Below are 27741 nucleotides of genomic sequence, written 5' to 3'. Positions count from 1 at the left end.
AAGCCACACAGAAGCACTTCGAATGAAAATACAAAAGCTCTAGATTTTTAGGTGGGATCCCCCTGAAACAAGTAACAAATCACAGTTTGTGCTGCTAAAACATGTATTCAAGACATGGATCTCATTAGTTTGTTTTGATTTTTACATTTTTACAGATGTCAGCTCTGTAACTGTTATAACTCAGCCTCTGCACGCAGATTTGTTCTGTGATTTGACAGGGATTTCAATTGGAGCCCATTTCAAACCTCTGGGTCTCAGGTGCATGTTTTTGCACCATAGCAGCGCCCCAGATCATTGCTTTGTATTCATTGAAATTTAATAATTTAATCGTGGTTTTAGATGGAACCCACCAAATATCATGTCGAATCAAAACGTTCCCTTATTTTCATGGAGAGGACTGACTTTCCTGCTTCATGAAAAGAAACATGCACCTCCTGAATGACTTCGCTTTCATTGCGCATTTGCTGTTTTGAACGCGGCTGCTGGTTTTCTAGCTGCAGTTGGTTTTGCTATCTTTCTTTTGAGATTGTACAATATGGGGTTTTTGGAAAAAAGGGATAAAAATAAGGAACGATAAAGCGGGACTAACATCGGTTAGGACCAACGCTGTCTTGGCACACGTGTCGGCGCACAGGCGCAAATCTCCTTCCCCGAAAGTTCATCCAAGCCGAGGTATTGCCTTGGAGCCAGTTGCCATGGTAGCAGCAGCTCTGTTCTATTATCGTCTGCCGCCATAGTTCGTGCTCGCCGGAGCCAGTGGGAAAGGAGAGGCGGGGATCCCGAAGGAGAAGGGGGCGGGGCGAAACGGGCTGGAGGTTCGCTTCTGGAGCCAGTCATCAGTCGGCCCCAACGGAAAGATCTGGCTTTGAAGCGGGGCTGGAGGCGGAAGGAGGGGAGGCATCTCCAGAGCAGAAATCATGTTCGGGATCTCCCGGGACTTCGAAGACGATCCCTTCTTTCGGTGAGCCGGCGCGGCCTGGGTTGAGCTTCGGACGAGGCGGGGGAGGGCGAGGGCCACGAAGGTGAGCGGCGGATATTCTCCCGAATGAAGCCGTTCGGGTTTCATCCGTGGCGGTCTTCGTGGACGAGGACGCTGGTGGCCCCTCCGAGGCTGACTGCGCCTGCCTTCGTGGTTTTGAGAGCGATGCGCCAGGCGCATGGGCATAGGTATCCAGGTATCTGGGATGCGGCGTGTGGAGGATGGGCTGGCAGGGGACCAAGGAGGACGAGGTGCGCCTTGTCCAGCGCGCCGGCGGAGATGCAGCCGCTTTGACCCTGGTGCCCCATTTTCAGTCCCCCAAAGTTAATACTGTCTGTCATATGCATGCATGTTCATGCTAGCAGGATCTGCCTCCCTCCTTTTAAGTGAAGGTGCAACCGGCTGCCTCTCCTTCACTTCGGGACTTTTGGGCTTCGGGGTTCACAGCCTTTGCATGTAGTTCATACCTTGACTATGCATACACATGTAGATAAAGGTATGCTAGCAAAGGGTAATAACTGTTCATATGTAAGATGGGCGCAAAGCTTCTGTTGGTCCACAGGCCAGCTCCAAAGGTGGACAGGATCAGAATTCAAAGTGGGCTCAGTTTTGAGGGATGCTAGGGTGAAATGAGCATCTGAAGCCTCTGTCAGGTTTAAGGTAGACATTTTGGCTCTTAAAATCCAGTCACTGGCCTCCAAACACAGAAAAAACTCTAGGCCAAATTCCTCAGGATCCCATGTGGCTGCAAACCAAATGATGGTAGGCCAAGTGCAAGCCGTACTTTTTGTATGGGCTTTAGTCAATGAACAGTCTATTAATTTTTAAGATGCCTCTTTACGTCTGTTTAGAAATAAGCGTCTCTGAGTTCCACAGTGCATGTAATTGTACATGTACATGTACAGTACATGTAATTGTGTGCAGAACTGTAACTCTTCTGGAACCTTTCCAGCGTTATGAAACTGTGCCACTGACCTTCTTGTATGGAATGATAGAAAGCTGCTCTTGCTGCAGCATGTTGGAGCTCAGCTTATATTTTGGGGAGCAATGTTCTGAACCCCACCAGAGTAAAAGGTGTTTACTCTAGGTATTCTGAAAGTGAAAATGGCACTTTTATAGACACATGCTTACATTTGCTTCCAAGATCTTGGCTTAATTCATATTAAAGCTGTTTGAGAATACTGACAGACAACTACTGGTATAAACATTTATTTTAAAAACCCTTTGCTCCTTAGATTTTGGTGAGTATGTTCTGAAAATTCAAAGATAAAACCAAATTCTCATTATATGTTGTGCAAAAAAAAGAGAGGCAAGGTTTTTATTATGTCTTAAAATAACTGCTTTTAAAACCCTCCATTAATTTTTCTAAAAGTATTTGGAATTCTCAAATTATTTGCTGCTTTTTCATATAAATGTTATATGTTAGACCTTTAAATTAAATTGAATATCCATTTTTAGCTCAGAGTTTAAATTCTTAGCCTGTAACAATAATCACTGTCTCTTAATTGAGAGCTAGCCATAGTGAGTATTTCTGAAGTTCTGCTATACTTCATGTTATATTCTGCTACATGTTCTGTTTCCACAAACTTAAGTCTGGGATCCTATTTGAAAGTTGAATGAGGTTGTGTTTAGGATCAGGTTGTAAAAGTAATATTTTAACATCTAAATTGCATTTAAATCGGTTCAAAAATAGATTCCAATCATTTATGTTCATGTAAGCTTTTTGCTTTCACAAGAAATCATAGCAGTATCAGTGAAAAGCCATTACTGTATTTCTGAATATAAGTTACTAATTGTTTACAAATACTCTTGAATTGGATATTTATAAACAATCCTGAGGACCTTTACCATACTTGGAATTGTATGGTGATGAAACTTTTTATCAGTATGACCTGCTTTAGCCAAGGCTAACTTCCACATGCCATTTTTGATTTAGCATTTGAGTACTCAGTCAGAAAATAGTTTTCTAGTTATTTGAAAAACTGCCTCTCCCCTGTAGTTTTCTGCCTGTCCTGCACTGGGACCTATTGATCAAACAGAGTCATTTGTCGGAACTCAGGTATTGGGCCTTCTCTGTCATGGTAGCTGCCCTTTGAAACAACTTTCCAAGATTCTTTTGACCTCTACCATGACCTTATTTACACAAGCCCTGAAGACCATGCTATTCCCCCAGGCCTTGGGTTAGAGTAGGTGATGACTTTAAGTGGTGGTTTGGTTTTGATTTGACTTGTTTCTCCAGACTCTCCTTTTTTAGGTTTTGTAGCTTTGATAGATTGGAATGCCTTATACATTTTATAAATAAATAAATACTTTTTTGTGGATTAATTTAACATCTATACCAAAAACAGGCTTGATTATTAATCTGGTTCATTTCTAACTTTTTCTTAGTAGGGTATTTAGCTATTAATTTTGCAATATCTCTGCTTAAGGTACAATTGTACATTAGTTACAAGTTATATGTAACTATAATTGTACAGTAATTATACATCTTTTTAAATCAGAGGACAATTTTACCCATTGTCAGCAGCTGTTTAGGTGGCTCTGACAGGGTGTTCAGATTTTATGTCAGTTTTGTTGCCAACTCCTAATGTAGTGAAAATCAGTGGCATTAATCCAAAGACCTGCATGGACAGGCAAGCTGTTTCCTTGGAATTTAGTCTTCCTTTTGAAACAAAATTTGTTTAGTCATCATGTAGAAGTCAGAAAGTAACTTGCTTCTTTCTTTAAAAAGGTTGATGGACTGAAAATATAGCAAAAGTACTTGTGTACTCCATGTTAAAGAAGTATAGGTTGTTTGGTTAAACCATACTGCTGATCAAATCACTTTTGCCAGTGAAATCGGAAAGTGTAGACAATTTCCTGTCATTCTTGCTGTTCTCCATGCATCTTAAAGGTCTTCTCTGCAAGTTGCAGAATCCACTGAATCAGTTTGGAAGAGGCTGTGGAAAGCTTATGTAAGGGAGGAGAAGAGGGAAAAATTCCATTGGGCAAATGGATGTCCACTTACACAATTAAGCCTACTGCTGTGGATTCTGCTGAATAAGGAGCATAACACCGAGGAGTAGAACCATGTTAATTGGAACAATCATTGGGTGCTTGCATTAGAAGGAAGAGGGACCCTGAACAATGGCGAAGCAAAGATTTTTATAGAAGTTGAGGGCTATAAGGTGGGAAATCCTAGGGGTCTGATTTGCTGCCAACTTTTGGGCAAGCTAGGCACGTCCTGTCAGTATACCTGGGGTAAGTTTGATTGTTAGGCAAAATGGCCTTTCAGGAGGGCAGCATTGCTGAGGAAGCCCATTGTTGAAGGAGGTAGAATGTTGAAGATGGAACTGATTGCAGAGAGAACATTGGGGTTTCTTTATGTTGCAATTCCCTTGTAAGGACTGCCCTTGGGCTGTACCGTGAGCTGGTGAGGAGGCTTCTCTTCTTTGGTTCAGGGGGCTTTGTCTGGGGGCAGGAAGGTTCAGTTTGTGTCTGATGGGCTTAGGCAGAGATAAACTAGGTTTGACCCTGATCACATCTAAAGGACAAGGAGGAAAAGCATGCAGCCTCCATTTTGTTTGTTAGGTTTATTTTCACCACACTACAGTAGCGCTGCTGGATTGGGTCCCAAAAGTTCTAAACCTCTAATTATACTACACCTGCTTTCTTTGTTAGTCATCCCATTCTCGTCATGATTTACTTTGAGCTTAAAAATACATAGCAAGCACTCCCTAGAGCATTTTGGGAAAAACGTCATACAGGAGGCTTATTCAGCTTCTTAATTGCTTCTTTGTGTTCAGAGTCAAAATACTTTGCATGGGGGGCAAATGTGTTATTGATTATGTTAGCTAGTCAGGTAATGAAACATCTGCAAGCAAACAATGAAGCTCAGAGAGCACCAAGGATTCCACAAACTGTTAGTAATCGTAGCTGTTGATTGGAATGAGCTGGCTTCATTAGTTACTCTTTGAAACTTTTTCAGGCAAATTCTAGGGAATATTAACCATAGCTCAATAGATTTAAAATGATGATAAGCCATAGTTAATAAAAATGATTGCAACATCTGAACTTTTCATGGTTGCACTTTTAAAGGGGGAAGAAGGTGAGCCTGGGTGAGACGTCATTCGTTCATCGTGGTTTAAGATCATGGAATCCATGATATAGTTATTTGTATGCTCTTTGCGATGCAGATCAATCAAAACTGCAAAAGTTTTCATGCTATTTCATGCAGCCTATTCCCTCTTGATTTGCTTCTACCATTCATTCATGAGTAACAAAACAGACACCCATAGCTCAAAGGAATATTGTTACTGTAACCAAACAAACCAGAATTGATAATCCAAAAAACCTAGATTACAGCTAGATTGTGATATTGGTTGGTTTGAGCAAAACCGTTCATAATTCTGGATTTGGCTGTAGCACTACATTATTGATTGTGATTTGTTTACTCTTTTTGAATGGATTGGAGAAGCAAGGCAGGTGCTCATGATACTGTAAATTAATATGCTGGGATTTTTGGTTAAAAGTAGCCAAGATATAGATACTGTATTGTTATAATAGGTAGTAGTGGATATTTAAAAAAAATAAAATATAGTGGGTTTCTCATGACATTAGTCATAAGGCTGACAGTACTCTTGCGTAGAAAATGTTCAAAGTATAATCTCAAAGTAATTTTCATTTGTGGCAAGTACTATTAAGCATACTGTAGATCATGCAAATTGACAGGGCTACGTCACTGTGGGATTAACTTCTAAAATGGTAAACTAGTGTAAAAGCATCCTCTGCCTCACAAGGAGAGAACTGGAATTGGCAGTCCAGAAATACTGTCTAGGATAAAATTGGCTTTATAAATGTCTCCTTGATTACACAGCTGTTCCTGGGGATCTTTACTAGATCTCAGACTGTTTTCTGGTCCTGCCAACTTTTTTCCTGAATAGTGTAGACAGGTGCAGAAGCAATTTCCTTCTGCAAAAGGCTACCCTGTGAAACTCTTTTTGTATAGTTCACTACCGGGATGGTGTGTTTTACCAAATCAATGTTCTAATAAACCTTTTGTAGAAAACACTAATAATGCAAACTAATATAGCAAAATGGCAACTGTTTCTAATATATATATAAGTGCCACAATGAAAACATAGTTCTGTACTTCTTCAGTCATATTTAAATAACGTATTGGAATACACTGATGTAAGCTGTACAGTATTGGTATATTGCAAGGAAAATATACTCAGTAACACCTTTCATTCTGTTTACTTTGCAAATAAGTCCACTTAATGTCTTCATGATTGAATGAATCCATTACAGTGGATACTCAGATCATACACTCTCCCTATTTTACTGATTAGTAATCTAATATATGCTGTTTTTTAATCTTTCCTGGCTATCACAATGAAAAATGCATCAGTTAACTCTGAATACATAGAATACAAATGTCAAAACTATGTAAATTCTCTGTAAATAGTGGCTTTTATTATATTTTGCATTTGAGAACTTGCGCATTCTCTAAATGCAGAGCTAGATATTCCACCCTATTTTATTTTCAGGGATCCATTTACTGCCCATAATGAACACGTACACCGTTTATTTTCTGAACCTTTTGGGCGAGATCCATTTCTTGCAATTGAAGACAGACAAGGAGGTCTACATCAAAGAGGACATCCCAATTCTCAGATGGCCTTGAGAGACAATGGCAAGGTAGGTCTTCTTTCAGGTTATGTCAATTTCAACTTCATTTCTCTTGTAAGGAAAAAAATATTTTGATGGAGAAATTGCAGATTACAAAACTATTATTTGATTTTTAGTTCTGAAAAGCTACATTTATTTAAACAATTAATTTAATGCTGAATCATTTTCTTTTCTCACTGAGATAACTGAATCTTTGGAATTTATGTTCAAGTATAACACTACAAGGGCTGAGAAACAGTGCCAAGTTCTGTAATCTATACACTGGAAACTGATATAGCTTGCAGCAGCAGAAACTGTCACTTGCAAGTCAGAAGGGTAACTGCCAGATTTTTTTTTTACTCTTACATTTGAACTCAGGGAGCTTCTTTGAAATAGAAATATAGCATCTGCCTTCTAGGATAGTGTTACTCCTTTTTTTCCCCCCTAGATATAGAAAGATCACTATGCCTTTGGCTTTTCGGTCTTTCGTTCTAATTACAATTATGGGATTGTGAACCTGTAAGAAAAGTAAATAATAAAGTTGGAGAAGCATCATATATATTTATTTCTTTATATTATACTAAATATATGTTTAATTCCAGAAAATACTATGTAGTGATATATGAGTATGTCTAGAACAATACCTGCACTTCATCTGGCCCTTAGTTGTCATTAAATGAAAATAAGAAATATCCTAATGTCCTTGCTGGTATGCCCTTAGATAATATTATTATATTCGCATCACTCTCCAGGGAATTAATGAAACAGAACTTATTTAGCAGTAATATTCATCTTTTCTGTGGATCAGAAATGTTGGATGATTCTAATCTCACTGAGCTGGGAAGGACCCACAATATAATAACAACATTCATTTTGAATTGCTCTTAGTACTAATAGACTGTAACTTAGTTGCTAGGAGCACAGAGTTGCTTTTATGAGTTATTTCTGATTAGCCCTTTCTGCTGACAGATTGGCTTTGATCAGTGCAACAGAGGGGCAATTTCACTCCTTCCTGAAACAATGTGCTCATCTCTAAAAGTCTATTTCAGAGGGATGCCCCAACCTCTGGAGGATATTTGAGGAATGGGGAAAAGTGCAGAGAAGCAAGAAGGTGTGCATTGAGTCAAAGTCCATGATGTGTGTATATGTATTAACCCTACAAAATTGAATTTTGCTCAGTATCCAGAAATAAAAGTCTCACACCTCTTTAATTGAGATGGATCATCATGTGCCCTTGTAACATATTTTTAGACCTACCTTTTCAGTAGTTGGAAATGACATACATAGAATAGACTTGTTTGATGCAGAGGTATTTATATGCTTTCAAAAGTCAATTCCGTTTCCTCTATAATTAAACTTAATATCATGTAGGGCTTTAAAAAAGTATTACATCACAACAGCTCAAAGCATTTTATAGTCAAAGTCTTGATAGCATGTTCCTATAAATATTATGTTAGTTTAAGACTTTGGGAAGTGTGCAAAATATTCCGTGGCCAGACTGTCACCTGCATAGAACAGGCAGTTTTGGGTAGTCTTGCCTAGACCGTAACATGCATGTTTCATCTGCACTGAGACCCAGGACATACATGTTCTGGGCCAGTGTTTCTCAAACTTGGCAGCTTGAAGACATGTGGACTTCAACTCCCAGAATTCCCCAGCCAGTCAGCACCCATAAAGCATTGTTCTGGGCAGAGGTATTTCAAGGTGGGGAGAGTAGGAAAAAAGGGAAAGTCATTGACAGAGGAAGTATGTGGTGGCTAACAGAAGCTAAGGGGAAGGAAGTTACAGAAAGATTGGGGGAGGGGCAGAGACAAAACAGTATGGGAAAAGTGATCCTGCCCAGAACGTTCCAACCAAACTTGCACACCACAATGTGATAGATCATAGTGCTAGCATAGAACAAAACATTATTATGTGCATACCCCTAAAGATTCTATGAGAATGATTTTTTTTCCATTCAGTCATATCCAATTCTTGGCGACTGCCTGGACTACTCCCTGCAGCTTTCTTGGCAAGGTTTTTCTGAAGTGGAGCACCCATTGCCTCCTTCCTAGGGCTGAGAGAGAGTGGCTGGCCCAAGGTGACCCAGCTGGCTTTGTGCCCAAGGCAGGACTAGAACTCACAGTCTCCCAGTTTCTAGTCTTCTGCTTTTACCACTGCACCAAACTGGCTCTCTTATGGGAATGAATAGTGGAGTATTTATCTTGTTACTTTTTAAATGCATGTCATAAGATTGTGTTATGTATTAATTATCTTGACATTTTAACTATAACACATATAACATTTTTAATGCTCTTAAACAAATGCATGTGGACTTAATTTTTTGTGGCTGTGATGTTTTGTGTTATGATAAGGGTGGCGGAGAGCATTTCAGACCTTTCATAAAATTATTACAGAATGCCAACATGAATATGGCTATATTAAGAATGCCACGCTTTCTCAGGAACTGGCGGGGAGGGGAGACCCAAATGTCCAAGTGTATTTGATGTATAAAATCATTCAGGAGCTGACTGACAGGTAGCATTATGCAGCTGAAAGGATTATGCATTATAGGAAGTAGAGTTCTTATAGTGATGGTAGGCTCTGAATCTGATCCTATTGTTTTTGGATTTGCACAGTCTTTGTATTACTGCCTTCATTTCGCTAGAAAATTATAGTGTTTCTAGGTTGCTCTACAATTAATTCTTTACTTTCCCCCCATTTTTAAACAGAGGAAGACTGTGCTTTTGTCCATCATTTGGTTTGCTATATTTCTTTTCTTAAATCAACTCCAGCTCTATTAGCATGGAACAACCCTTTCAGTATATTTGCTATGGTAATATTCTCTTTGGGCTTAATCACAATAGTGTTTAAAATAGTCTTTCATTAGGAAATTAGATCTTAATATTCTCCAGGAAAGTATAAATTGGAGTTGGCAATTTGATTGTCTTCAGACATTTTGGACTACAGATTCCATATATTCTAGTTAGCTACCATCAAAGTTGCTGGAAACTGCTTATTCTTCAACAGCAAATTGTTGCCACTGCTGAGTTCCTAGCCCCTGTATTAATAGGAAGCTAAGATATCCCAACATTTCACAGCTACCTACTCTGGAGTTGTGCCTATGCCATCAGTGGATAGGCTATGTAAATCCTCTAGTTTGGTTGTGTGCAAGGAAGATTCTTCAGTCATATGACTGAATTTTTTATTTGCTGCAAATTTTAATAGTAAAGTCAGTTATGTTGAGTGAAATGAGATTTTTTTTTTGTATTTGAGATAGGGAGAATGTAAAATGAAAGTACAAAGGAGCAGGGATAAGAAGTGTGGGCTTTGCAGGGGAATAGGAAGAGATAAATGAGTCATGAGATAGAAAGAATAAGCTATAAATGAGTAGAATTGTTGAACAATCTACTCATGAACAGGGAACTTGTAAGTGCATCAGATAAAGTATTGTGAGCTTGCTGAATACATGCAGAATGACCATTGTAAACATGCATTCTCATGTGATACTTTAGTGTAACTATACCCTTCACCCATGCTTATGGACATTCGGGTGTACTACTAAGTTATTTTTGAGGATTTGTAGGCTGCTTTAGTTGCACAACTCTAAGTCACATTCAGCAGTCTCCTTGAACAATATATATTGCTTAAAACTGAAAGGTTGGCTGTGATAACCCTATTCAGCTTTCCATAGCTCCTTCAACCAACTTCTTCTGAGCTGTCAGATTCTCCAGTCATTCAGACTGTCTGATAGTTTTTCCATCCAGACATATTTAAGTCTGTTCTCTGTGTTCTGAAAGTACCTGTGTTCAATGGTATTTATAGCATTATCTATTTATATGTGTGCTGACATGTAACTTATTCACTGTGGATTAATAGGTCGAACTATTCTGTATATAGTGACGGATTTACTCAGTATGTCTTTTCAGTGACCTTTGAATCTGCTGACATTGCTAGGATTCTATGACTATTTTAGTATTTTGCATAATCTTTGATTTTACACAATATAATTTGCTTGCATGCAGACTAGTTCCCTTGCTTATTTTGAAAAAAAAAAACACATTGACAAGGGGTGATGACTTTTCCTTCCTTCCCACCTGGCACATAACAGACTGCCTTTATCAGTGCCTGAGGTGTTGTACTATTCCAAGGGTGTCTGAATTCAGATGAAAAAAAAATGAAATTTGACTACTGGATTACAAGGAGGCTGGAGATGGTAGCGGATTCATGATTTTCCTGTTCCAGTTGTTAAATTCTTCCCCATTCCCTCTTTTATTTAAAGAGGTGGTGCGAATAATAAATTTGTCCTAGGGGGTTTTCATATGTTTAACATGGATTTAGAGAATTTCTTGATTCCATCTATGAAATGTGTATCCTTCACCAGCAATTTACATAAGCTGATGTTTTTCTTACAGGCGATGAACGGTTCCCTTATGCCTTTTAACAGTTTTGGTGGCATGGTTAGTATACAAAAATAACACAAATTTCATCTGAGCATGCCTTTTCCCCCCTTGAATTTTAATTTCTAAACCATCCTAGTGCAACAATCTTAAATGAACTGGTGCTTCTCTTTCAGGGATCAAGTTTTCCATTTATACCTTTGGGCACTTTTGGTGGCATGGTCAGTATACTAAAGACAAAGGTTACTAAGATTTGCTGATATGGGCATTAATATTCTTGTTACTTTTAATTTCAGTTTTTTGTCTTTTTGTCTAGAAACAAGCCTTAAAACATATTTTTCCTGTTTACATATTTTCTCCTCTTTGCTGGATAAATACTTTTTAAAAAAATTTGTTGTATATATTATTAAAAATAGGATTTGTACAGTTCCAGTTGTAGTGTTTTTCTCTCTTTCCCAAGGGACCTTAAGACAGGATCATGGAATGCATTGGGGTTGTGAAGTAGTGAACATAGTTTAAACTTAGTTTATGCTAAAATAAATCTGTAGGTGGAAATCAATGAATGTTTGAAGTGAATAGGTGGGGGGTTGTAAAGAAAAAGTAGACAGGAATGTTAAAGTTTCAGTAAAAAAAAAAATACAGTGCAGGATGATAGAAACGGACTGTGAAGATTCTTATCCAGCTTAATAATGCAAAACTTTTCTTCTTTTAATGTGAAGATGTTGAAGGAAAACATAGGAAGTAAACTTGGTGATAGAGATTGTGCAGACAAGGTTTCTTGCTTATGCTAATAGTAGCAGATTTCAAGAAAGTTGAGTCCAGATGCACTCCCATTCACTTATGTTTTAAGGCCATAATATGAATGCTGGAATTTATATGATCTAAAATTTCTCTTTTAGGCCATGAGTTTTCCGCTTATGCCTTTTGGCTGTTTTGGTGGCATGGTTAGTATATTAAACACACACATTCAATTTTTTGGTGATGTGGACATGTCTGTTTCGCTTGTTCTAAACTAAGTACCTTGCATTTTGCTTTATAAGTGCATCTTAGTATACTTGTTTCATTTTGTGAAACTGTTGTGTGTGTTTTTTTCTTTTTGGGAGCTTATTGTTAAAGTACCTATTAAGTGTATGTGGAGATTGAAATCATGCTAATTTCCAAAGGCATCTCTTTTATTTTCCTTTTATACATAATAAAACTATCACAGGAATAAAAACTCAACTTCCAATTACTTTAAGTAATCTATATTACTTAATGAGATTATAGATAATATATTATTAATATATTATGATATAGTTATGTGTATCATTCAGCTATATCTTCCTAAATCATTTCAAAAAATGTAAAGCAAATACTATATTGAACAGGTAACAGCTAAACTTGGGGTCTGTTACACTGAGGACGTGGGCTCTTTGCACATATTTAGGCTCTTTTGTCCCAGAATAAATGTACAATTCAAGCAAGCGTATTTGTTGCAGGGAAAATATGCTTTTATTTGTGCTCTTTGAATCAAAGTACAGCCTTAATGTTTACTGTCCAAGGCCATTATAAGGAATTTGTGAATGATGCTGTACCATGATGGTATTTGAAAGATATTAATTGATGAGAAAGATGCTTGTGCCTCTTTCTGTTGGCCCTGCTCAGTGGCTTTTAGCATGGAGTTCAATATAGGAGGACTTGTATTGTTTGAAAAAAGCAGTGAAGATCTGCAAGGCTCCCCTGCATCTCCTGTTAAAATATTCTAATGGTTGTGAACATTTCTGGCATACACATTTCTGTATTTTATTTCTATGAATACTTTGGTCTTTTTTTCAGTGAAAAACAGCACATTAGCTTGTTTTTTCCACCATTACAAAATATCAAAATATTAATTTCTTCAAAAATCTATTGAATGTAGTGTATATTGGCCTATACTGTTTAATGGAGATTGGGGAAATCTAACTAAATATGGCCGGGATATCTTTTGAATCTCACCATAGGCCATGTCCTTCCATTTTTAATTCTTAATTGTGTTTCCAGTCAAAATGCTTTGCTTCAGTTTCTATCAGTGTTTTTTCTGGGACAGATCATTCATATAGAAATGATTATATAACCTTTACGTAGTATCCTTTGGGTGTGTGGGCTTACTAGTTGGGAATAAAAAAGAAATATAGCACTTGTCCACATCTAACATTATGAAAGGACTAATGCTTAGTTCAGAGTAAATTTTCCCTTGCCAGTTTCTCAAATTTCAGAACAGATTTAGGGGAAGGGTCAATCTGTTTTGCCAGCAAAACCATTATGCTGCCAGAGAGACATAATTAGATAAATCCATCAATGGACTCTTAAATATTGCTTAACCTTCATGATTGCAGGTGACAGTTTAAAATATGGGGACTTTATTACCTATTGAAATTTGGGAAGTTGGTTATAAATCTGACTTACTATTTACTATTTTTGTATTTTTACTGTCAGGGAGAAGGGGCTGTAACATTTCTCTCCAGGTACTGGAATAATTTAGCCAATTTAGTTATTGTATACCTTGATTAGGAGTGGGGGAAACTATTTTTGTTTTAGTTACATGTAAAAAAGTGGCATGAGTGCTACAGTCCTTTTTTTTTTTTAATTTAGCCTTTTGTTACCTTCTCTTTCTGTACTGCTTCCTCTCATCCAATTCTGAGAACTTCCAGATTCTGTGATAATCCAGCACTGGGGAAACTATATATAGAAAGAGAGAGAGAGAGGTTGAGAGAGTGCGCTGGGTGTTTCAATGAGTTGGATGTTCTTTGGTTTCATTCAGTTTTCTTCATTCTTGCTTTCTTGTTTGTTTCCTTTTGTATGTGGTGCATACATTCACATGCTAATCTTTTCAGTGAATTTACTGGGATTCCTGTAACATTTTGCCTGCTTCTAGAGCATTCCTTGTGGTCTGTAAAGATGTTAATGCATTGGCTGGAATGTTGGTAACAAACTATAGCAGTGTAAACAGAAGTCATGGTTACTGCATTCCCGTTTTAGACATTGAACTGAGTCAACAGTCTGCAATACGTGTCTGTTTGTTGTGCTCTTTCATTAGTCCCTATCTTCTTTCAAGTGTAATTTTATTCCTAAATTACAGATTCTGAATCACAGAATCTGGATTATGGATAGGTTCATCAGCTCATAAATTGAGCTAGGCCTAACCATTCAAACAATCCACATAAAAACAAACATTTTTTTGCACATGGTTAACTATAGCCTAGTGAAGATTTAATTTTGTACTCTTTAGCTTGATAGTAATATGCATAGAACAGCAGTGATAAGACAGAAACAAGGCTGCCATTATGTTCTAAAATTTCCTTTTGGCAAGACAGATTAATATTTCTAACTCACCTAATGGTATAAACTGGCCTTTCATATGTTTTGTGGGCTGGCTATGCTTGTGATAATAACTTGCTGCTGTGTGGAAAACTTAACAGTGCCTGGGCAATGAGTTAAAATTCTAGACATGAAATCATTTTGATTCAAGTTTACTTGAAGTTCATAAGGAAAGCCTTTCTGATACCCCTACACACATGCTTTTCTGTGCCTGATCCAACACTCTTCTCTAGGAACATATTTGACTAAAAGCCAAACTAGACGTGATGTTGGCTGTCCCACAGTTTGGAATTTTACCTACTGACAAAACTTGGAAGTGACACTTTAGAAGACATGGCTTAACTTATTCTGGCAATCTTTTCTTACACACTACCTTGTATTAGCTTAGAGAGATTTTCTGTAGCTTGTCTTTGGCTACAGTTTGAATTTAAAAGAGTATAATAGCACAACAGAATTGTTTCATAAAAGACCAAGCATCACCTGTCATTTTTTACATTTTTTATTGCTGTTCCTCATAATTGCAATATCTTTGCCCTATCTTCTGATGTACTCTGCAAAAGTGTAAGCTCCTCTCTATGCGTACATGAGTGAACTGTAATAAAAGCTCTGAATTTTGAAGCACTTTATTGTTTCTATTTCTTTTTCTCTGTTCAAGCAGAACATGAATTTCAGGAATCCATTCTTTGCAATGGACAGAATGATGTCAAATATGAGAAACAATATGATGGAATTGCAAAGAAATTTTGTAAGTTGATACATTTTTATGTTAATTTTTCATCAATATTGTTCATTAAAAAACAGAAAAAAATAGACTTCATTAGACAAAGAGGTTAGCAGTGCATTATTGTTAACTGATACTTTTGGGGTTGTTCTGCAAAGAAAGAGCTATAGGGCTGGTGTATATTTCCTTTTGGAATCATTTTCACACTGCAATGTGGTACTCTCTTCTGTTCCACCTTTTTTTTCCTTTCCTACATGTCCGTAGATATATCTAATTGCTGCATAAAAAACATACAGAAATTCATATGACAGCCATGAAGATATGTCTTTAAATGTGCCTAGCTGATTGGTGCATATTTATATTAACTATTGACCATATGCCAGAAATAAATAAATTAGTACTGAAAAACTTTCTTTCAAAATGGACTAGACTAGATTTTTACTCATTGTAGATCTCCAGCATATGGCAGTTCCCAAATCAGCCCTTCTGTTCAATTAAAGCTATTCTCCAAGTGAGTGCATATGTTTGCATAATGGTTCAGAACATTTTACAGGCCTAGATATTAAGCCATGCTGTAGAGATGGTTGCATTTCCTAAGATTCATCTTTCATTGTCTAAGCGGAGTGCTAATGAAATCAAGTATCCCCCAAGTTCAGCTTAATTCCTGGTGACTGCATAGATACATCCATGTTTTTTTCTTGGCAATTATAGAGAAATTGGTTACCGTGGAGTCCTTGGTTACCATTGCATTCTTACAGGACTTTTTTCCCCAGCATAGTCTATAGCCTTGTGATACAGGAGTGCAAATATCCATTAAATATTGGCTTCCATTCTGTACTCTTATTGTGGTTTTTACTCTCTTTAAATTATTTTGTTTAACTTCAGGATAAAATGGCACTTGATCCAAATGCTCACTCATTCAGTTCTTCCTCAATGATGACCTATTGTAAGAAGGGTGATCAGCCTCCAAAAGTTTTTCAAGCTTCTGCCCAGACACGGATTGCTCCAGGAGGGGTACGATAGTATTTTGGGAATCTTCTCCTAAATAATTATAGTATTATTCTAATTTGGCGTGTGCTTCTAACTCAATAGGCATAAATGTATTACTGTGCAATAGCACAAAATGTTTTTTTAAAAATAGTATACAGTAAATGTTTGAAGTTAAAACTTGACTTTAAAGTGATTGCATAATATTTAAAAAGCCCCTTCATTGACTTGCTCATAGGTGTTGCCATCTAATTTGGCTAAAAAATTTGAATTTGAACCCTAAAGTCAAGTTCATGGAAAATTATATGCAAGCAAGATAAAACTATTGAAAATAACCCACAGCGAATCTCTTCAGAGCTCAGCTAGTACCTCTTTATCAGAAACCTTCTAATAATATACTTTCGAGCACGCTGATAAGTAGTAGCCAAGATTGTCAAGATAGTTAGTGTTCCTTTCATGTAGCAAATAGCAGAACACTCTTATCTCCGTAGCTAAAAGTTCCATTCACAGGCTATATTTAGATGATGTTATGGTGATTTTTGAATTTGTTCCTAGCTTCTTTATATGTGAATCAACATGCATGCTATGGCCATAATTCAGAGACATGCTCGTGCATGCAACTGAATTGTTCCCTGTGTGTTTTTTTGCTGTAGCAGCTGTTCCCCTCCACCCCCACCTGCAAGTAGGAATTACTGCAGCATAGTGAGTGAAGTTCTACATGTGTTCTCATAGTTTAGCCTTCTGCATTTGGGATATCTTTTCTCTAAGAACTTTAGGATGCATATACTATTTCCATGATTTGTAAAAGTTTACTTGAAAGGAAAAATCCAAAAAGCTAATCAGGATTTTTTTCTTCTTACTGCATTTTTTTTTTTTTTTTGCTTTAATTCAGATTAAAGAAACTAGGAAAGCTGTTAAAGATTCTGAAAGTGGGTTGGAAAAAATGTCCATTGGTCATCACATTCAGGATCGTGGTCATGTAATTCAGAAGGCAAAGAACAACAAAACTGGTGATGAAGAATTGAATCAAGATTTCATTAATTTAGATGAAGGTAAATAGCTATGCTGATGGGATCTATTTCCTCCTCTTTTCTTTTTTTTGCATTTATAAGATCACCTATCAATGCTGTATAGATGGCTCAATGTGCACTCATCTGCATATATGGATAAATGGAGTAGCATGTGTATTTTGTAGATGTGTTCTTTATTAGGGCAGAGTGTAGAGATAGAGATATATGCATACAAATATATACACACCTTCAGATGAAGATATTTATAATTTAAAAATACTCTTGTTTGCCAGGAGAGGCAAATGCATTTGATGAACAATGGCAGAAGGAGATTCTGAAATTTAAGCCCTCTGGAGGAAGAAACAATGTAGATTCACCAAGACATAGAAGTATTCATCATGTAAGCAAGGAGGATGCTCCAAGGAGGTATACACTGTAATCCTTTCTGTATTGCCTTACATTATTTTAACAAAGATGGTCAGAATTCTCTAAGATGTCATATGTGTGAAGAGTCTGTTATGGAATTGGCATGCTTGTTTTTCAGGGAAACATTCTGAAGTACTGTTCACCTTAAGCATCCTAACATAAAAATGTTGGCAGTGATTTGTCTGTTGTCTAGCTTCACTCAAAACCTACAAAGAAACCCCTATCAAAACATAAAACCTGTGAGAAAGCAGCACTGCCCTAATGCAAGGATAGGGAACATGTCCTCCAAATATTGGTAAATTACAGCCTTTAGTGTACCTTACTATCTAGTTGCTGAGACATTAGCAACATCTTGTCTATCCCAGATTCTCCACTCCTTTATTGGTGCAGTCCTGTTCCCCTGCATGTCCCCTCCTTCCTCCAGGTCTGAATGACTCCATCTTCAATGGATTAGAAGTGACACAAGTTGAGTTGGGATATGAAGATGTCATATGACCACTCCTTTTCCTGTCCCCACCCACTAGCCTTTCACTTTTTCAGAGGAAGTATATATCTAAAGTAGAAAAACAATTGTTTGTTCTTAAGACAAATGTGGGGAAGTGTGATAACAGCCTAACAGCATCTTTATAATTTTCAGATTACTTTGAGCAAATCACCCTTTCAGCCTACTATAATATGAAAAATTGCTGGACGCAATCCCTGCTGGATGAAAGTCTCGGTTTTTAAATAAAACTTATGCTGAGGAGAAGAAACGACTGTATGAAGCAATTGCAAATTTGGCATATGATATCTGAACCATTACTCTCTAGAAACAATATTAGTTAATTCTAAATCCACAAATAGGATTATTTAATCCACAAATAGGATTATTTAATACCAATATTGTTGACAGAAATTTTTTCATTATCATGAAACAGTGGACTCAGCAACATGGGGCTTTGCAATTAGGAGTGTTTTGTCATTCTGAAATTCTGTACTAATTATAAAGAGGTGCATGCATGCATGCATGCTTATAATTACTATTTAATTTGTGGAGTATGGGCAGGGAAGGATTGGTAGGAAAGAAATGTTGAGACTGGAAGGTCAAATATGTGGAAATTTAAGTACAGTCTATCACTATCCATCTGCTCTGTAGTTGGGATATGCATGGTTTCTTACCAAAATAAATTCACAACAACAAACTGTCTGGACATTGTACTTTAGTTTTGCAAGCTATAAAATCTGAAAAACAAGAACTTAAATGTGATAGGTTTATTTCTAGATTCAACAATTGTTTATTTAATGGATGGTTTAAGACTTCTTCCTGTATATTATGTGCCTATCTAATGTTATATTGTATGAAATAAACATTAGGTATTTCCTTTTTCTAATCCTTTTTTCAGGGAGAAGATGCACCCAAGAACAGCAGTAGAAGGACCTAGGAGGCCCACATCTTCTATTGAAAAGCTAAATGTCAAGGGATCACATGTTCCTCTCAAAACCAGCAAAAAATAAATTGTGTTGCTTTTCATGTTAATCTGGATGTTTTGGGAGAGGACACAGTAATTCTGGATCAACAAATAAGACCAAGCTCTCTGTTCCTAGTATTAGTGACTCTTTTTTCTTTGACTACTGAATGTTTGTGTCAGTTTCAGCTCCTTGGTAACACTTGGCTCTGAGCAGTAAATGAAAAGCATTTTATGGTAAATGAAAAGTACTTTGTGGTTTTTTAAAAAAAAATATGTGGAATGTTACAGCAATTTTCATTAACACCAACTGCTCTAACTAGTATGGAGACAAAATTAGCATTACAAAGATAGTACCAGGTTTCAAGAACTTTAAATAAATGCACTGTTTGTAACTCAAGTAGCAATAGTGGTATGCTTTTGGCAAAGTACCAATCTTTCAAAGTCTAAATTACTGTTGAACTATAAAGTCACTAGCCATTATGTAATGAACCATTCATGCTGTCAATTTTCATATTATTTCTGAAGCCTATTCAGAATTAGTTTTTCCCATACATTACATGAACAGAATCAGTAACTTAGTTACATTTTCTGTGGACAAAAGCAAAACACGAATCTGAACTGAAGCATTTAAGTAAGGGGGATTTTGCCACCTTTGAACGATATTTAATCCAAGCCATTTTGGTCTATTAAGATTTGTAAGAAAATATTTTTATTCTGCTTTGATTGAAAGTTTTATTCTAAGTTATTTTAATTCTACATTCTGATCATAAGGAAATTATTTTAATATAAAAAGTAGTAATTTTTACAAACTGATTTATAATTGGAAAATACTCGTTTTAGGATTGGGTCAGATCAACAGCAACTTAACGTTCATAGAGCAAATAAGAATTCAGCAGAGAAAGTGGTAACCAAAGCCCATTTCAAGTTTCCATATTCTATACTGGAGCAAAAAGGTGCACAGCTGACATCAGGTGATGGAGAATTACTTATCAATACATTATAGGACTGTTTTTAGTGCCACTCTCCTTCTTTCTCTTGAAGATATTTTCCTCTTGTTCACAATTATTTTGTTTGTTTACTGATTAATTAGTTTGTTTTCATGACGCTGAAGGGGTAAGCTAGAGATGCAGGTGGCTGAGCACATGCAAGTTTAGAGTTTTGCAGTAGAAAAAATACAAAAATACAGTTTTGCTGAATGTAATTATCAATGTGAAGATTCATAGAGCTCCCATTTTTAGCAATTCAAATTGATAAAGCATTTTTAAATGTAAAGTATCATATTAAAACTAGTTGGGTAATTATACCAGGCTACATGAATATTTGGATTCACTGATTATCAAGGCATGTCAATTTAGATATTGCTCTTCTGTAAGGATAACTGGGAAACATTACAGTTTTGATATCTGAGCTATGTGTTAAAGGTTCTAATACTGTAATATCTTATTAAACATTTACTAAATAAAGTATCTGTACCTCTGCTTTTTCAAGGTATGTAGCTTAGATAGGTATATGTATGCCATTCTTCATACTGAATAAACACTATGCTATATTAGATTGACAATGTTAACTTTGAGAATTAATTTCTCAAATTCCGTAAGAGTTCTTGAGTAACAGTTGTCACTTTTTTATTGATAATAAAGAACTATTCAACGAAATCTGTCTGTGTTTTGCAGAAGGAATGTTACAATGCAGTACTGAGATTATAGTCTATAACCTACCTTCTCCCCTAAACTAGCATTTATAAGATTGTTAACCATTTCCAGTCTCAAAGGTCTCTGGCCAGAATACAAAATATAAAACAGAATAACAAAATGGTATAAATATATTAATAAATTAAGGTTCTTTAGCTTCTCAGATTCAATAGCTATTGCCAAAAAATATAAATCTCTTCTGTGGTTGTGGAATATTCAATATTGCAGCACAAATCCTTTCTGCCATTAAGATTATGAATGTCCAAGCGAAGAATTGCAAGAAATGTACATACTGAAATTTCCTCCTATTTCATACTTCCCTGCTCTTAGTATGGAACTCAACAAGGCTTAAGCATATTTGTAAGACAACAGGTATTCTACACTTGTTCCATTTCTGTGGTTCTGTGTCTCAGTGAGAAAAGTAGCAATTCATCTTACAAAGTTATTTTAACTATTTTCTTTTAAGCAATTAACTGAATAGGTATGATACCAATATCAGGAGGACTTACCAAGTATTTGTATGGTCATTTGGAAAAAAAACATTTAAATGATGCTGACTTGAGAAATATTATAATGTATAGCAGGGAGTGAACTGTTGGCAAACATTTTAGTTACATTTCTGTGTCTTCAGCAGTGGTTGTGTATGAAAGATGCTCAAAAGCTCTATCTGTTCTGTGTGTGCTGGTGGCATTCCATATTCTCAATTTAGAAGTTCCAAATGTATAGTGGTGTGGGTGATGATTCTCTGCCTGAAAAAAAAAATTGGCTCATGTTGCCTAGCTACGCTGTTCTCCCGTGTAATAAAGAACTTAAATTTGGACAAAATCACGTTTTTCCTTTGAACGTCAACAGATACATCATGGTTCTACATCTATGTGGCTCTAGATCACACTGGGTGTTTGTCCTTATTGTAAAAGAAATCAGTCGAGCATGGATTGCTGAAATAACCCAATTTTCTGAATCTATAATACCATTGTAAACTGGGTTCAATTCATACAAGGTGCTATAGTAAAATGTGGTTGGCCAATTTGTAGTGCACGGTTAGGAGAACCTGGATGACCTGGGGCTAATCATCCACTTTTAACTTCCATAAGATTGGGAAAGGAGTACGCCAGGGCTGTATACTCTCACCCTACCTCTTCAACTTGTATGCAGAACACATCATGCGACAAGCTGGGCTTGAGGAATCCAAGGCTGGAGTTAAAATCTCTGGAAGAAACATTAACAATCTCAGATATGCAGATGATACCACTTTGATGGCTGAAAGTGAAGAGGAACTGAGGAGCCTTATGATGAAGGTGAAAGAAGAAAGTGCAAAAGCTGGCTTGCAGCTAAACCTCAAAAAAACCAAGATTATGGCAACCAGCTTGATCGATAACTGGCAAATAGAGGGAGAAAATGTAGAAGCAGTGAAAGACTTTGTATTCCTAGGTGCAAAGATTACTGCAGATGCTGACTGCAGTCAGGAAATCAGAAGACGCTTAATCCTTGGGAGAAGAGCAATGACAAATCTCGATAAAATAGTTAAGAGCAGAGACATCACACTAACAACAAAGGCCCGCATAGTTAAAGCAATGGTGTTCCCTGTAGTAACGTATGGCTGCGAGAGCTGGACCATAAGGAAGGCTGAGAGAAGGAAGATCGATGCTTTTGAACTGTGGTGTTGGAGGAAAACTCTGAGAGTGCCTTGGACTGCAAGAAGATCAAACCAGTCCATCCTCCAGGAAATAAAGCCAGACTGCTCACTTGAGGGAATGATATTAAAGGCAAAACTGAAATACTTTGGCCACATAATGAGAAGACAGGACACCCTGGAGAAGATGCTGATGCTAGGGAGAGTGGAAGGCAAAAGGAAGAGGGGCCGACCAAGGGCAAGATGGATGGATGATGGACTCGTCCCTGGGAGAGCTGGGGGTGTTGACGACCGACAGGAAGCTCTGGCGTGGGCTGGTCCATGAAGTCACGAAGAGTCGGAAGCGACTAAACGAATAAACAACAAAACATGGTTGTTGGATAGATAAACATGTGTAACAGGGTCCTTGAAGTAGGAGTGATCAGATATAAAGTTAACAGTAATGACTGACTCAAGTCACATTCAGCTCCTGAGAGTTTGTGGATGCAGCCTACAGTAGTAGTTTTACTGGCAGTGGTATGAAGTGATTTCCCATTCCTTTCTTTCAAGACTTGTTTGTATACATATGTGCCACCCATCTTAAACATCCAATTTTCCAAACTGGCCTTTAGCCCTGAGATTCCTTGGAGGTGTCCCAACCAGGGACTAATCAGGTCTGAACCTGTTCAGCTTGTTTTTAGATCAGTCCAAATCACTAGGGCATAAATAACATTAAATGATTACAGCCTACTGCATCTCAAGATTCTCAGTCTACTTATGACTCTACTCCAGAAAGGACTTCTATTAAGGGCGGTCCGCAAGGAAGCCTCCTCAACTCGGCAGAGGCATCTGTCAGGACGGAGGCTGGATAATGAAAACAGATTCGGCCTAAGGCAGCAAAATCAGCCCCAAGCCCTCTATTTTAGAAGCGCGAGCAAGATCACAACCAGCCTTCCTTTCTTCCTCCCAACCCGAGGTCGGGGGCGGCAGGAGTGATCAGCTCCGTTGAAGCGCTTCTTTCCTCCCAGGTGTTGAGGGCGCTGTAGAAGCGGGCTTCCTGGGACCAGGGAACAGCCGAGGTGGTTCTGTGAGCCGCTTCCATGCTCCGGAAGCATTAACCGGCTCAGACCGGAAGTGGAGTTCCAAGAGCCGTGTCCGGCGTGACTTTTGGGAGCAGAGGCGCTGGTGTTTTCGCGATGTTGAGGTGTCGGCGTATCTTGGGTTCGGTGTTGCCTCGGCAACAGGTACCGAGCGGGGAGTTGAACTGGGGCCAGAGCAGCCTCAGGTGTGCTGGAGGTGGAGTGGGAAGAGGAGAGGGTCCCTAAACTGCGCCTGGGCTGCGGGTGATTTTAAAAGGCTCCTCGGGGGAACTTGACTTGTCATTAAAAGCAGAATCTCTTTGCATCGGGGAGCTGCTTGATTGGTAAAAACCCGACAGCTGAAAACTTATAGTAATGTTCAGCCTGTTGTACGCATAATGAAATGAGTTATTTTAGACAACGTGGGTCAGATGTTGGTTTAATATTAAAGAAAGCTGCTTTACATGTATGGGGAGCAAGGATTATATTGTGTGAGTGACTTGCTTTCAAAGCTTCCTGCGAGTTGATATGGAGGTCTTGACTTCTATTAGACTTAAAAGTAATCTTGAAGAAGCTAAGCTAATTTGTTTACTTCAGGATAGATGGTTATCAGTTCTGGTTGGAAATGTACATGCAATATTTAATTATCTCAAATCTTATGAAGTCCAGCCAACAGTTGTGCAACTTCAGAATGCTAAAAACTCATGGTGGTATCCCATTAGGATAAGCTTTGGCAACATAACTGAGCTAAGTTATAACTAAGATATAACTAAGTTCTATCATTTAGGATTCTGCAAGAAAATGTTTTACCATTACAATGGATACCCACAAAGAATAAGTGAGAGAGATACTGTGTTTCACAGATTTCTATTGATTTGATCATTTATCTGGCATTTGGTCTGGCATTTTTCTGTGCCAGATGAAGTAAGTAGCATCAGAAAATATTGATGAAATATGCCATTGATTATTGCCTATATGTCTAAATACACTACAGTACAGAAAATAAATTGTTGCTGGAGCTCAGAACTGCAGTTAGTGCTGATGGTTGTTTCTTACAGCCTATTATTCAGAATTATTTATTTACTACTGTTGATATGCCATTCGAAACAAGGATTATCTTGTTGGCTTCCACAGCTAAATACAAAGAAGAGGAAAAAACAATAGAATCCCTCTGTCCCCTCAAAAACAGATCATAGCATCCATAGCCTTCCATCTCATCCCTAAATGCCTTTTGGAAGAATAATGTTTTAACAGTTCTTTGAAAGCCTAATTAAGGAAGAGGCAGTTTGAGTATCTGGAGGTAAGCTGTTCCAGAGGAGATGGCCAACATTTGGTCGTTATTAATAAAAATTAGTATCATAAAGTATATGCCATTCTGATATATTCTTTAAAAGTATTCAAATATTTCAGGAACACTATTAGCAGATCTACATACTGCCCGATTGCAGTGGTTTAATTCACTGATTAAAACAACAAAAAACAGGAATGGAACAATGTATCACTCTAGAAGGCCTAGCTATATTAGAGGTTTTTTTGACCTCAAGAATTGTTCCAAACTAACCAATGAGTTGGCAACTTATTTTAATAGAATATTTTTAACCACTTCTATCTGAAATTCTAAAATCGATTTTATTTGAAATCTTAAACCATGATACTCACTTATCTTCAATTTACTTTGCAACCAAAGCATTGTACAGTTATTTGTTAACATTTGTCCTCTTTTGGTTCATTGTTGCAACATACTATTATTGCAACATACAGTATCTGGTTTGTAAGGAATGGTTGTTATGAAGCCTGGAATGGTTGAGATGACACATTCAGATAATTTTAAAATGAATCTAAATCAGGTGCCTGAAAAAAACGTATTCCTACTAGAATTCTATAACTTAGAAACACATTTGTAATTATGGGAACTAAACTGGGATTGTATATTTTACCACCAAGTTTTCTTAACAGCACATGCTGCTTAGCAGAAATTTTTCTTGTTCTATGTGGTGGCTATTAATCTTTTTTACCCATTGTATAAACCTATCAATTATTGGATGAATCTGATGAGTAGGGCACAATTCCATGAAAGCTTTCATTATGGTAAATCTCTTAATCATATAATTTGTTTTTGCTAAATGAATATACACATACATGTTTTAGAACTGTCATGTTCACTGTTTCAATGTGCACTGTACATCGTAACGTTTCACATGCCATGGCGCTGACACGCGTTTCTGTTTGGGAGGGAGCTGCTGTGAAACCTTGTGCCAAGCTCTGTATCTATGTTCATTTCAATGGAATGTGTTTGGGTTATGTGCTCTGCTCAAGGACTTTTCCCGCGGACCATCAGAAGCCATTAGGAGCACCTGGGATTGTGAGCTTGGGAAGATTCTATGGGGGGAGGGATCTCATTTGTACCGAGGGTTTTTAGTTTGCATCTGGTGCGCTTTTTCCATTCTCAGCTTTCTTTGTGATCCTGCATACTATTCTTTAATAAATCAGATATCTTTGTGATCCTGCTCATGAGTCTGATGGTGTTTTAGAATAGGCAATCCTTACAAGAACATTTTCAGTGAATTCATTATTAGCTTCTCCCATTAAAAGAAAGTTGAACATATTTCACAGCAGATGGAGTAGGTATATTTTAACCCTTACATGGGAATGCAAGAATAACATCTTCATTTTTTTACCAAAATGTCTAATGCTTTTTTTTTTTGCTCTTAACACACATGATATTAGCAATCATTCTCACACTGTTAATGTCTCCCTGTTTGGGCAGCTGAAGCAATATATAGAGAATCTCCATTTGATCTGAGGAAGAAGGTTGCTTTGTTCTAATGATATTCCCTGCTCCTAGTTTTAAAAAGTGGTTACAGATGTTCCCTTCTTAGGCCTACATTAAATATTATCCCAGTACATATTATCCAGTAAAGGATCAAACATATGAAACCAAATGTAAGAATCTCTCTCCTTTTTGGGGTACAGCTTTAAAGCAGGGTTCAGGTCAAAAAATGTAGCAAAACACTATTGTTCAGTACTGCTCCTTAAATGTTTTATAGTAAAACAGATATAGCTCCATAGTCCCTAATGTAATAACTGTAATAAGTTACGATTAAATTGTTCCATTGATTTCAGCGGGACCAGTGTCTAATTCAGTACACTGATTATGTGCTGTCAAGTTGGTGTCAACTGTTAGTGACCACAGAGATAGATTTTCTCCATGATGATCTGTCCCTAACCTGGTCCTTCAGATCTTCCAACGGTACACCCATTGTCACTGTAACTGAGTCCGTCCACCTTGTAATTCAGTACATTACCAAATGCTTTTTAAAACAACTACTGCACTTAAGCCAAATTCTCAGACTGTGGATCACAGAACCTCCTGGATGTTGTGAACAAATTTGAAGGTGATCACAAATCTTTTGGGGCTCGTATGTGCAAAGCAGGATCACTGCCAGAATTGCTCCCGCTTTGCCTAGTGTCTGTTGGCTCAGTGCTCCCTCTTTACGTGCACACCCTGATAGGTTGTGCAGACAAAATGAAGTTGCTGTCAGAACATGCTCCTTTCAGCCTGGACAAGCCAACGGTGAAATCACAATTTTCCAGTTCTGCTACGAAGAGTGAATATTGATCCAGAAGAAATGTGGAAGAAGAAATGAAAGAAGCAGTCTTTAAAAATACAGATTTCAGTAGTAAAGCAAAATTCAACAATCTCTTTTCTACTAAAATGCAAATTTAAAATTTGATTGTTTTATTTTTCATTTTCAGTGAAAAAGTATTATTTTATAAAATGTTTATAAAATTTTATTATGTAAAATTTGGAAGTCCTGTCATTGTTTTATTTGATATATAGATTAAATTATAATTATTAAAAATAAATAGTATATTAATTTCTTGCCCATCCCTAAAGCCAATGAAATCATTTGTTTTATTCATGGTAGGGGTGGGGCTGTCATAACGGAACCACCAAATAGGCTATTACATTGAACATATATGTTAATCATATTTTGTATTTAACATATATTACATTATTGTTACAGCTTATGCTTTTTTTTTTCCAGCTCATGTTACATAGCTGTAGATGGTGTTCTTCAGGAATTTTTCCCAATGAAAAGATCCGGAACATAGGCATTTCTGCACACATCGACTCAGGAAAGACCACATTAACTGAACGCATTCTATTTTATACAGGAAAGATAGCAGAAATGCATGAGGTATTTATGAATACATTGGTACCAATGGGGAGGATCTTGTCAGTGTTACGTATTTTCATTGTTTCTGTTTTACTGGTGAAACTTCAGGAGTACTGAGTAAAATTTAAGATTATGTGCCATGAAATAAACAGAATATATGGGAATATTGGAGCAATATTTGACTCTGTAGTATTAAAAATATAACAAAAGAGGAAACCCTTGATTTTCATGTACTACTTGTGT

General features: G+C 37.2%; 2 protein-coding genes across 4 annotated transcripts in view; both read left to right on the top strand.

Annotated features, from left to right (window-relative positions):
• The first annotated feature begins 789 nt into the window (after window positions 1–789).
• Window positions 790–20585, top strand: MLF1 (myeloid leukemia factor 1). Of its 3 annotated transcripts, XM_063306514.1 has the most exons (10): window positions 790–961; window positions 6508–6658; window positions 11023–11067; window positions 11184–11228; window positions 11907–11951; window positions 15002–15088; window positions 15950–16078; window positions 16944–17103; window positions 17355–17487; window positions 18870–20585. In XM_063306514.1, the coding sequence occupies exons 1-10, from the start codon at window positions 918–920 to the stop codon at window positions 18979–18981; spliced, it is 951 nt and encodes a 316-aa protein (XP_063162584.1). In that variant the 5' UTR covers window positions 790–917; the 3' UTR covers window positions 18982–20585. The 3 variants fall into 3 exon arrangements, with proteins under 3 accessions (XP_063162584.1, XP_063162585.1, XP_063162586.1); XM_063306515.1 differs by lacking the exon at window positions 11023–11067; XM_063306516.1 differs by lacking the exons at window positions 11023–11067; window positions 11184–11228; window positions 11907–11951 and having other exon boundaries at window positions 793–961.
• A 2827-nt stretch (window positions 20586–23412) lies between these two features.
• Window positions 23413–27741, top strand: part of GFM1 (G elongation factor mitochondrial 1) — a 49240-nt gene continuing 44911 nt past the window's right edge. Inside the window, exons 1-2 of the mRNA XM_063306509.1 lie at window positions 23413–23482; window positions 27367–27519. Of these exons, the coding sequence (XP_063162579.1) occupies window positions 23435–23482; window positions 27367–27519 (201 nt within the window). The 5' untranslated portion in view covers window positions 23413–23434. The remainder of the gene's footprint in view (window positions 23483–27366; window positions 27520–27741) is intronic.

Source organism: Candoia aspera, chromosome 6 (assembly GCF_035149785.1).
Source record: "Candoia aspera isolate rCanAsp1 chromosome 6, rCanAsp1.hap2, whole genome shotgun sequence".
NCBI classification, from domain to species: Eukaryota; Metazoa; Chordata; class Lepidosauria; order Squamata; family Boidae; genus Candoia; species Candoia aspera.
The sequence above is the reverse complement of the archived record's forward strand: the minus strand, read 5'-3'. Positions and strand labels throughout refer to the sequence as shown.